Here is a 12060-nt window from a genome sequence, read left to right as displayed (position 1 = left end):
AAAAAATTTAACAATCCCTTTTAATGTAGAGTTGAGATCTGGGATTTAATTTTGCTAACACATCAGATATTTTGAAGCAGCTTTGAACAGTGCAATAAATATGCAAGAAAAAAATACAATCATGCATGCAATTTGCAAAATATGCATTAGAAACACCGTAACCTTTGTCAATCACTACAAACTACTGTTGATCAGCTAATAGTGAAATCATTAAATTAGTTCAAATTGAAATAAATTAAAAACTAAACCACTTTATCAGACAAATAATATATGGTAGCTTTATAAATAACAACACAATTTAATTAAACTCCAGGGTTTTTCCAATGTGAAAACAGCTCTAAAGTCTCTTTCCCACTCTTTGGGCCCTATCATACAGCCGGTGCAATGCGGCGCAAGGCTCAATGAAAATGTTATTTGGTAGCTTCAGCTCTACGCAAGTGTCATGTTGATGTTTTGCGTCACGCTGTTTAAATAGCAAATGCATTTGCACTCACGTGCGCCCATATGCGTCTAAAAAGGAGGTGTGTTAAGGCGCATTGCTAACGCGTTGCTATTTTGAGGAACTAAAATAGACCGCTCAATAGAACAGCTCAAAGCAGGTCTAACGTCCAGTGCAGAGTGTTAGTTGTGCATCTTGCTTACACATTGCTTAATACACACAGGATGTACAGCTATTCATAATATCTTTACAAATGAAAAAGAATTAAAGGATTAAATGTTACAATAATGATTACTTTATACATGAATATAAAAACCACCGCCTCCATGCCTTCTTCATCTCGGGGGCCATTTTTAAGTTTCTTCATGACAACTTGCTTTTGTATAATGTTATTATTAGTAGTAGTAGTATTTATTACATGCATATATATATTTGTTTATTAAAAACAAGCTTAGATTTGTTTACAATTCGTTATTATTGTTCATTTATTCGTTTGCTGGAAATTAGAACTGAATTTATAAATAGTTTAAACAAATCTTTGCGCTTAAACTAAATTGATTATGTAGGCTAATGGATGTCTGTGCGTACAACACAATTTCTTATCCACGAAAGAGAGAAATTGAAAGTGAAAGTAAAGGTGAATTGGAGAAGGCTCATCTCTCTTTCTCGCGCTGCAGATGGTGTGTTTGATGTTTTCTCACTAATGAAGCGTTCAGTTTTTCCACCATGTAAATGACAAATACGCCATGGTGCAACTCAACTGACTTCTAAAGGGAATGGGAGATGAGACTCTCCGATTGGTTTATTCTCAAAAAACACCCAGGACTCATTAAGAGAATAAGTTCAACTCTGTTAGACCATGCGTCGCAGCACAGAGCATATCTTTCCATTCTTCCATTTTTTCAGATGCACCCTTGTGTTTCTGACTTTGCGCCTTGACTGTTAAAATAGAGCCCTTTGTCTCTCACCTGGCTGCCACCACAATGGTCCTCTGAGCAGAATAGATGGTGAAACAGTGCGGCACAGACCATTCGTTCTCACTCTCCTCAACCTGTAAACATAGAGAAGTACAGAGAAGAGCTTTTTCACACTTCAACTAGTTAACCCTGATGATAGACAGATTGCTTTATAATTCACATTACTCATTACTTATCCAGTATTAAATACCCAGGCTATTTAAATGCTGAGGCTTTACACTGTATGTTTCTATAATACAATGGGTTAATATCCTAACTTGTACTGTCAATATCACCGATTAGATGAATGCACAATGTAACCCATTTAAATGAAAGCTCTAGCATTGCAATCCTTACATTGCTGATATTTAAGCTTCTCGTGAAGTTTCAGAAACGTAATGGTAAGAATCCAAAGTTTTGAACCCAATTTTGACAACTGATATGGTTTGCATGTCTATTTGATAATGACCTTCAGTAACACCTGTTTGTATGATATGAATGCTGTTTTAATGGCATATTGAAGCACGTAAACATAAGGAGCACGATTGACTGGTTGCTAACATCTAGTCCTAACATTTTAAAGGGACAGTTCACCCCAAAATTGAAATTTACTCAACATGTACTTACCATCAAAGTTCTGTTAAACACACAAACCTTTTTTTTTTTTTTTTTGAATGTTGGAAATCAATAAGCATTAGCGTTGCTTTAAACTTATGTGCAATATTGTGCTAAATATGTGCAAAACATTTGCAAACAAAGCACTATTATTCAAAGGGAACAAAATGATCACTTCCTGATAAACTGGTGCCAAATTTCAAAACTAAAAATGAAATTTGTTGCGGTACGAGAAGCCACTGTGAGCTTTTTTTCTTATATAATAAATGACTTGAAAATGCAATGAAAATGCAGTCCATTAATGCAGTTTCATAGCATTAATTAATCAAAATCACATGACTTTTTTGATGCAAATTTAGGTATCCTGTGTTCAAAGTAAGATAGAAAACCAAAGTTTGGAGCAAGTCAAAGATTATTAAATGATGACAGAAGATTCATTTTTGGGTGAACTATCACTTTAACACTGTTTTAGCACTCACTGTACACATACAGTGCATGTCTGACACTGAAAAAGCAATGATAACATTCCCCTGAAACAACAACCCAAGGGGGAAAATAGCAGCTTCTAAATTACAAATGAGAAACATTTCTCTAGCTGGGATCAAATGGCTTATAATTAACTTGAAATAAAGCACAGTGGGAAAAGAGACTCCTATCAGACCTATAGCATCTGCATGACTCACATTTTATGGGATGACTGATCCAACCACAATATGTGGCAAAAATGTACTTGATAACATCCTGACTATAAGCAATTCCCAATTCTACTGAAGCTGGGGAAAAGATGCACAAGGATCGAAGGAAAAACAAACGTTTGGGAGAAGAGGATTGTGGGATTTTCCTCATACTCACAGGAGCGTCCAGCACAATGAGCTGCAGGAAGAAGCGAAGCACAGACAAGTCCTTTGTAACAGTATGCATTGTAAACATATTTCTTCTTTATAAACCCTTTTATTTCCACCAATAATTTAATTTTTTTTTGACCATTTCTAAAATTATTTCCATTTCTAATTACAAAGTCACATGTGAATTGTGTTCCTTAAAGCATTCCAAGTTATTTTTTGAATGTTTTGTTTTGATGATAACCTATGGACAAAAGGTCAATCATGCAATTAAAATGTTGGTTAAAATATTTTTAAAAATCATTTAAAATGTTTGGGAATTGAAAGTTTAGGTTTTAAATAACAATACACATTCCCAACATTACAGTTATACTATATGTATACTGAATGAACAAAAAAAAATAGATTAAAACATTGAAATAATGGTTTTCAATTTTATAATGTTTTAAAATACACTATTCCTGTGAGGGCAAAACTGAATGTTCAGCATCATAACTCCAGTCTTTATTGCCACATGAAATTTCATAAATAATTGTAATAAGCCCATTTGATGCTCACATAAATATATATGTATATCAATGTTGATAAGAGTTGTGCAGTGATCTACTTTCCCTTTATTTTTTTAATTGTTTGAAGAAAAAAGCTTAAAAGAATGTTTATTTATCAATTCTTTGTAACAATTTTGAAGTTGTTCACCAAAACAATCTCACGCCAGTTCTTTTTTATTTAGCAACTAATTCATATTAATTTGTATGACATCACACATACAATTTAGTACGGTTTGCTGATCCCGTAATGACCATTGGATTAGGAGTGGGGTTGGGTGCCAAAGCTTTTTAAAATTGTACATATTTGCATGGCTGAACTTTTGTATAACTGAATTAGCCACTAAACTGACAAATTGTAAAATAGTGCTTTCCTCGTTTTCCTATATATATATATATATATATATATATATATATATATATATATATATATATATATATATATATATATATATATATAAATTTATGCTAAATAAACATTTTCTTTAAAAAAAAAAGTCTCATTATCTGAGTTTCCGTCTTAATGTAAAGCAAATCTTTTTTTTCTGAAGTTCGGAAAAAAGAAAATAAATTCCAAATGTGAATTAGTTTGGCTGACTGTAGAATTGGTAACCAAGCAATCAACAGTAAACAAGGGCTAAATGTTGTTGCTAAATCAGATAGGGTTGCGGCCGGAAGTTAGTGAGAATTATTTAAATGATTTTGTAAATTCCCATTTATTGTATTTTATTAACGTCTACCCCCACCAAAACCCTAAACCCAACCGTCACAGTAATGGAAACAGTAGTTGTGCCGAGTACTATTTATGTTATTTATTAAATTACCCAATAAATTGTATTTTATTAACACAACTTAAATATTGTATCCTATTAAGACTTTACCATAAACAAGGCAAGCATAATGGAGACAGCTTTTTAGTCACATGGGTTTATGCAGCAAAATTGTTTCCATCTCCTATTATTCGCAATGACCCTTTTTTGCACAAGTTCAAAACCACCTAACGAGCATGTAGCAACTCTTTTTATTTTTATTTAAAAATTTAAAAAAATACTCCTAACACTTCAAAATATCTCATAAATTGTGGATCAGGACAGAGCACACATGCAAATTCCCTTTAATAGTACATACAGCAAATAAGGCAAGATCACTGCTTTATGAAAACAATGCTAAGATCTGAGAGAGTGCAGATGTTTAAAGAAAAAAAAATCCAGTGTAAACCTCATTTATCACTGCCTGTCTGTGAACTTTCATCTCAGAGAACCCAGCAAGCCATATTAATTCCATCTTTACTTAAAAAAAAACATGTTTCTGAAAGAGTCCTCTTCTTATTTTTAAAGATGGCTAAGTCTTTTCAGTGTAGCACTGGTCCACTGGTTTGGACAGGGCCACTTATCAAAAGGGCTTTTCAGGAGAGCTGGATGACATAAGGGATGAGTCGTACTGATAGGGAAAATGAACTAAAAACTCAGCTGAATAAAACTAAAATGAGGTGTGTGTACTTCTTTTTACCAGTTGTGTGCTATAGGGTGATTACCAAAAATTTCATTATAGCCAATAAAAAATGTGCCTTATCAATCAAGTAATTTTGATTCTTTAGCTCATCTTTTTAAAGCCACTGTAGGAAAATTAGTGCTGTAATGCAAGAACAACTTTCTATAACAAATCCATTGAGTGGATGATTAAAAAACCTTTAGAAAAACAAACAAATCCCATTCTAGTTACCATTTTGCGGTGTATTAATTAGGGATTAGTGATGGGTCGTACTTGAACGATTTGTTCATTTTGAATGAATATTTTGTATGACTCGAGAACGATGAGTCCTCTCAGGGAGTGATTTGTTTATTCGCGCATGCTCACATTTGTGAAGGTGGAGTAGAAGATTAGTTCCTTTTTCAAGTCTTCTATCAGGTTTGACTTATTTGTTCATCACATGAAATTCAGAAGCCAATCATATGTAATCAGAGTCAAAAAAAGATTTGATTCATTCATTCTGAGTCCGCGGGTTTGAATCATCTTTCTTTACATGCTGTCACTTGATGAACGAATGACTTAAAAACCAGAATACTCAAAAGGTGAACTAATTATGGCTTCCTTCGGCTTAGACTGTCTCCACTGGTTAAGCTTAGACTGTACTTTCTATGTGATGTGAACGAACCACTCAGATCTGAAGACCTGTCAGAAGAGGTGAGCTGACATAATCATAGACAAAAGACCAGGTAAACAATAAATGATTATTTTCTCTTTCTTATAGCATTCTAGTTACGACTTGTTTGTAATGTGATCACTTTTGGTGTTGTTGTAGATGAGTATGAAAGCAACTCCTAACATTTTAGGCCAATTAAACAAAATGACTCGAAAAAAGATTTGTTCACCTCGCTGAATGAGGACAGTATTCAAATTTATGCTGAGATCTTGGAGTGCACATTCAATGGACATTTTATTACCCCATTTAGGCATATTTTACATAAGAGGAGTCATAAATGCAAATTACGTGACACCACTGATGCAGCATGTCACGTGAAAAATGTACTTAGTGGATTTAAAACACCCAAATGGCATTCATGTTACACACACAACCAAATATCTCATTAAATGATGCTTTCCTTTGATGATCAAGATTGTCAAGAGCATTACATATTTAAACAGTATGCCAGCATGCATATTTAAATGCAGCAACGGTCTGTTATGTAATGCTCCGATTTGTCAGGCTTTTTTATTTTAACTTAAGTGGTGACTCAATTCACAAGGCCCTTAAATCAAAGAACCATCCACATCTGAAGGTCATATGAAATAAGGTACAGCATGACATAACGTATACCATTTCACATGCTACAACAGTTTATTTATACATTATTCCAAATATAATTCCTGGAAATACTCACAATCATCCCATGCAGAGGAAGTTGCCCATGAACTTTGAACTGATTGGTTGCAGTGACCCCTTTGCTTGTGTACAGCAGCATGTCTGAAAACTTCAATAGAAATGTTTTGAGCACAGACAGAAGTTTAAAAAACTAGAAAATGATATTAAAAGTCGAGTCTTACAAGAAAAAACATTCTCTGCTGGAGACCCTTCTTGGTGAGCTTGTAAAGACAGCCTTCCCTGATGAATTCCTATGGGTGAAACAAAGAAAACAAATACAATGGTCATTCAAAGGACTGTAGTCCATCGATTGTACTAAAATATTGTTTGGCCTGTATTAAAATAGCGTTTGGTCAATAGGCCTGCACGAATTGAAAAAAAAATCTAAATGTGATTTATATGATCAAAACTGTCATTTGCGATTTACTATAATTTTATAAGAGAGCTGCATGTTTGATGTGGTGGTTTTAACAGCACCGAAGAAACACTAAAAATAATCCCAAACTATGCTACTGTTTATTTAAAACCATTTTTTCCAATAAAGTTATCAGTTGTCATGACAAATTAAGTAAATAATTTGTGGGTTTTGCTGTAACAGTTTTCAGCTTTTAATTACGTTAGTTGGAGTGGTTTCGTTACTCTTGCGCACCTCCCTTGTCATATTAATAATCAAAATAATTGCATCTTTTGCGATTTAAAAATCGCACCTTTTCAAATTGCAATTTTGGTTTAAAATTGATTAATCACGCAGGCCTTTTAGACAAAACACTTAATTGTACAATGCAACAATCTGGAACTGCAGATTGTTCAGTTTTCAGCAACTCATTTTACATACTGTAAAAAATGCTGGGTTCCACATAATTCCTTCATGTTGTCCCAAAACAAATTGATAAAGTTAACTTGATTTTCGTGGATTTTAAGTGGACTTAACATAAAACAATTACACTGTCCCAAAACAACTTAAGAATTGTGTTGTTTTAACTTATTTTAAATAAGTAGTTTAAACAAGCAGCAAAAGTCATTTGTTGAGTTCAATATTTCCATATTGGAGACTAAATCTGTGACTTTTGAAGTATTAGTTCAGATCCATAAGGACTATATTTCAAATCAAAAACAAGATTATTTAGGTTACACCATTGGCAGATGTTTTTGCTTGTTTTAAGGAAAAAAAACTCACTTCATTTTGACTTGTTATTTCTAGAAACAAAACAACTTCTTTTGCTTTCTAGAAAATACTCCTTGATTTAAGTACTCTTTGATATTTAGACTACAAACAAGACAAACATTTTACAGTGTAAATCTGGGCTTCAGCAAGTCTAGTGCTAAAGATTAAGGGCTCTATTTTGACGGTCCATGCACAAAGCGCAAAACGCTTTCAGGGCGTGTCAGGACGCGTTTTTGCTAATTTAAGGACGGGAAATCTGCCTTGCACTTTGGCGCATGGTCTAAAAGGGTTGAGTTTATTTTTTTAATGAGTTATAGGTGTGTTTTAAGAATAAACCAATTAGAGTCTCATCTCCCATTCCCTTTAAGAGTCAGCTGCGTCGCGCCAGGAGCGCATTCACTTTTTACAGGACGCAAAGTAAGTCTAAGTGGAAAAAATGAGCAATTCACAAGCAAACAGTTAACAGTTTTTTAACAGAAAACTGTTAAACAGAGCATCTTATGCGTGAGAATGAGAGATAAATGATCACTTTCATTTTCACTCTTGGATAGGGAAACCTTTACGCACAGACATCAATTAGTCAATAAATAAATACTTTTGTTTCTTAAGTGCAAATATTCGTTTGAAAACTATTTCTAAATTCAGTTCTAATTTCCAGCAAACGAATAAATGAATAATAATAGCAAAATGTGCTCAAAAACCTGAGTTATATCCTAAAACACATGCTGTGTCCCATATGGTCTAAAACCTGACAGGTGGACAAATCTAAGCTTGTTTTTAATAAAACAAATTTACATATGGATATAATAAATAATACTGCTAATAATAACAACATTATACAAAAGCAAATTGTTATGAATAAACTGAAAAAGCCTCCCGAGATGAAGAAGACATAAAATCAGTGATTTTTCATATTTATGTAGGCTAGAAAATAATATTTTGTAATATTTTAATCTTTTATATTTATATCCTATATCTATTCTTATTCTATCCTATATATCCTTAAAATTTACATTTTTTCATATGTAAAGATATTTGCCTATTGCTCTCTTGTGCGTATTAAGCAGTGCGTAAGCGAGGCGCAACTCTGCCCCGGAGTTTAGACCGGGTTAGTTTTGGTCTAATGAAAAATCTATCATAGTTTCTCAAAATAGCAACGCGCCAGCGGTCTGCCTCAGAACGCCTTCCTTTTTAGACCAGAACGCCTATGGGCGCAAAAATGAGTGCTAATGCATTTGCTATTTAAACAGCGTAGCGCAATGCCTCAAAACGACTCTTGCGCCAAGCTTAAACTACCAAAAGACTACTGCGTCACGCCTTGCGCCACACTGCGCCGGGTGTATGATAGGGCCCTAAAGGTCTTTGCACACTGAAGTGCGGAACCTTCAAGTACGTATTGCTTAATCCATTCAGAAAAAAAACTCAAAACATTTCAGAGTCTTTTCAACCAGTGATGCTTCTCCTCTCTCTTTTCCAATAAAGAAAAAGAAAGAGAAATATGCTACATAATGTGTTCATCCAATACTAGAAGGAGTTCATTTCATTTCAAAGTTCATTTCAGAAAATCAGAGAAATTTTGACACATTGCTTCTGATACACGTTTACGTACATAAATCCGGAACAGAGACTGGCAGTTGAGTAGCCTACTTATAGAGATTATAATTGGTTGTGGCACCATTGACATGTCAAAGCAATGGACCGAAGCGGACCATGAGGCGGTTATACTGTCTATGGGCAGTACATCAAATGTATAGACACATACACACAACAACTGTCTGCCGCTATCTGTCTTATATTATGCTCTGTGTTTGTCATAAAGTTATCTGTAGCTCAAACGATGGCATTCTGTATTTAGCTTTTCGCTTGTACAGTGGCTCTTAACTGTTAAAACACCTCTCAAAAGCGAATTTTATAAGAAAATAAAGATAAGAAAAACAAACCAAAAAAATTTAACCTGGTTTGATTTTTTTTTATGATGGGCAAAGGTTTCGGAGGCAGTGTGACAAGGCGATTTACACAACATGAGATCAAATTTATTTTTCAATGTGAAGTATCATGAGTTAAATAAATTATGGACGTAAATTTTGGATTCAGTGTGCAATAACCTTAACAGAAAACAGCACTTAAAACAGTCACACTCACTCTTCCAGGAGCTGTAAGGTTCTCAATGCCAATCAGGTCTCTCTGAAGTTCTGTCAGCTTCTGGAAGTTTTCCAGTCGAATCAGACTGCTCTGTAACTGTGTAGCGATCTCTGCAACCTCTTTCAGGGCCTCTGGAGAAATAACAATACATCACCATCCGCAGATTTTCAGAACAAAAAAATGTGATATTTATGTGAATAAGGTCTACCTTTGCAGTCATCGTAGTCTCTGTGCTGGGGTGAATAATGTTTACACAGACGCTCCAGGATCAGTTTGTAGTGCATGAGCCTCTGGATGGGTTTCAGCAGGAAGGTGTTTAGCGGCAGGTAGCAAACCTTCTGCAGCTCAAACTCCTTATACACGGTCTCCAGCTTCTTCACACGCTTGGTTGCCTTCTCCAGCTCGGTTAACACCTCATCGTGCTTCTGCAGGTAACCGGTGAACTCCTGAGGAGACAAAAGCAGCAAAGACATTAAATGAATTATGGATTAGCTCAAAAATCAAATTGAAGTCAAACGTTGTTTTTCTGAATTATCATCTTACCTTCAAAGAACACATGTTGCGCAGCATTACATCTCCGATTCGTTGGTAATCTCCTTTTACATGAGCGTTAGAGCGCCCCTCCCTGTGAAAATCAAAAACGTCAATCAAACAAACCCTTCATTAAAGTGATTTCTCACCCAACAAAAAAAATATATAGATGTTTCTTTCTTTCCTATTTACAAATGTCTGACTTTAAGGAAAAAGTGAGATTGGCAAAGAACTGTGAGGTGGGAATCAAAGCTGAGTAACCAATTGCCTCAATAGGGAGCATATAAAATTGCAGTATGATTAGTCAGATCATTTGTCAATCAAATCCTTGTGCGAGAGGTCAGTTACTTCATTGCAAAAAAGTTCTTAAATTTTTTTGACTTGCTTCTAGTCTAAATAGCTTAAAGTCTTTAACCAATAAGCATTTTCTAGACAATAAAAAACAACAATGTGTCTTCTTTAATGTCTTCTGAAGCCACAGTTAAGTAGGGTTTTCCCCAAAACAAGCAAAATAATCCTCCAATGAGTAAGTAAAATATTCTAACTTTATAAATCCACAATCAAACCAAGTGCTTCAGGGGTAATTAATGTGTCAGTGCTCTTTGGGTAAGGGATTCATAGAAATAAACAAAAAAAATCAATAATCCAAGGCACTTGAAAAAATCTTGGACAGATGATTTCTTTGTTTATATTATTTTATTTTTACTTATTAAGTTTATTTTACTTAAGCCACTGGCTAGCTTCCTTAATTTTGACTTATTATTTTTGAAAACAAAACCATGTTTTGTAACTGTCTGAAAAATGCTTCTTGGTGTAAGTATTTTCAGACTAGAAACAAGACAAAAACCTTGCGAGAAAAACATTTTATGGCATCTAACTGAATTAAACCTCTCACCTAATTTTTATTTGTTTTAGATTGCCTTTGTACAGTGTCACAAAAATGATGCTATATTTAAGTGGACATTATCAGTAGCCACAGCTGTAACACTTTGTGTTCACTAACACAGACTTAGACAAGTATGTGAACATTATTTAAGAGAAATAGGCCTTTTGTGTACATAGAAAACGTTCTGGGTCTGATAATTAGCAACTTTTGTCAGCTAGCAGTCATTAAAACATAAGTACACTGTCTGCTTAATATTCGTTAACACTTTATTTTTAATGGACTTGCAAAAAGTGCCTTGAACTTATGCCTTTTTTCGGGTGCCTTGGACTTATGATTTCTTTGTTTATATTAATTTATTTTAACTTAAGTTTATTTTACTTAACTCGTCTTGAAAATGTTTCTTGGTGTAAGTATTTTTGGACAAGAAACAAGACAAAAACTTGTAAGAAAAGCATTTTTTGCAGTCTCCCTCCTAACTGAATTAAACCTCTCCCCTAATTTTTATTTGTTTTAGATTGCCATTTTTACCCTGTTTTTAAAAGTAGTTACCTTTAATTGGAAAAAAAAAACTTTCCATCAGTTAAAAAAATGCTATTTTTTTTTTTAAAAAGGGTTTGAATCAGCATGAGAATAAATTACAAAAAAATTTTAACAATTTTTGTTTAATAAAAAACTACAATTTAAAGAAAATATACGCCAAGATGTATTGTAACTAATGAGAGGGTCTGGTACCAGAGCGCCAGCCTTTGGTCAATTTCTTTGAGAAAGCCTCGGTGGAACTCATAGATTGGGTCGATGTTGGAGAACAGGAGGGTCATGAGTCCCTCAGGCATTGCATTTTCTTTAATCACTGCACTGCGGAACCACTGACAGGAGAGACAGACACACACCAAAGTGATTAGATAGAGCTCAAAGCCAGAAATCCTCTAACAGACACACATTAAGCACATCTAAAGACAAACAAAGACCTCTTAAATGACACAGCAAACAGTACACATTGTACAGACACCACAGTGTGCATTTCCAGACAAGCCTCACAAGGTAAACTTGTTATAGTCGTGAGTCATGAAAGCAAT

General features: G+C 34.3%; 1 protein-coding gene across 8 annotated transcripts in view; it reads right to left on the bottom strand.

Annotated features, from left to right (window-relative positions):
• Positions 1-12060, bottom strand: part of farp2 (FERM, RhoGEF and pleckstrin domain protein 2) — a 90564-nt gene that overhangs the window by 10025 nt on the left and 68479 nt on the right. For 4 of the 8 annotated variants that reach the window (XM_087257219.1, XM_087257221.1, XM_087257223.1 and 1 more), the window contains exons 16-23: positions 11717-11850; positions 10111-10192; positions 9776-10013; positions 9568-9698; positions 6443-6511; positions 6280-6369; positions 2863-2883; positions 1408-1490 (exon numbers count right to left, since the gene is read on the bottom strand). In XM_087257219.1, coding sequence (XP_087113345.1) covers positions 1408-1490; positions 2863-2883; positions 6280-6369; positions 6443-6511; positions 9568-9698; positions 9776-10013; positions 10111-10192; positions 11717-11850 — 848 coding nt within the window. Of the gene's footprint in view, positions 1-1407; positions 1491-2862; positions 2884-4383; positions 5716-6091; positions 6370-6442; positions 6512-9567; positions 9699-9775; positions 10014-10110; positions 10193-11716; positions 11851-12060 lie in introns of those variants that run through there. The other 4 variants (XM_087257220.1, XM_087257222.1, XM_087257224.1 and 1 more) reach the window with 2 other exon arrangements.

Source organism: Danio rerio, chromosome 6 (assembly GCF_052040795.2).
Source record: "Danio rerio strain M-AB ecotype USA chromosome 6, GRCz13ab, whole genome shotgun sequence".
Classification (NCBI taxonomy): Eukaryota; Metazoa; Chordata; class Actinopteri; order Cypriniformes; family Danionidae; genus Danio; species Danio rerio.
Note: the sequence above shows the minus strand (reverse complement) of the source record. Positions and strands in the feature narration are given on the sequence as shown.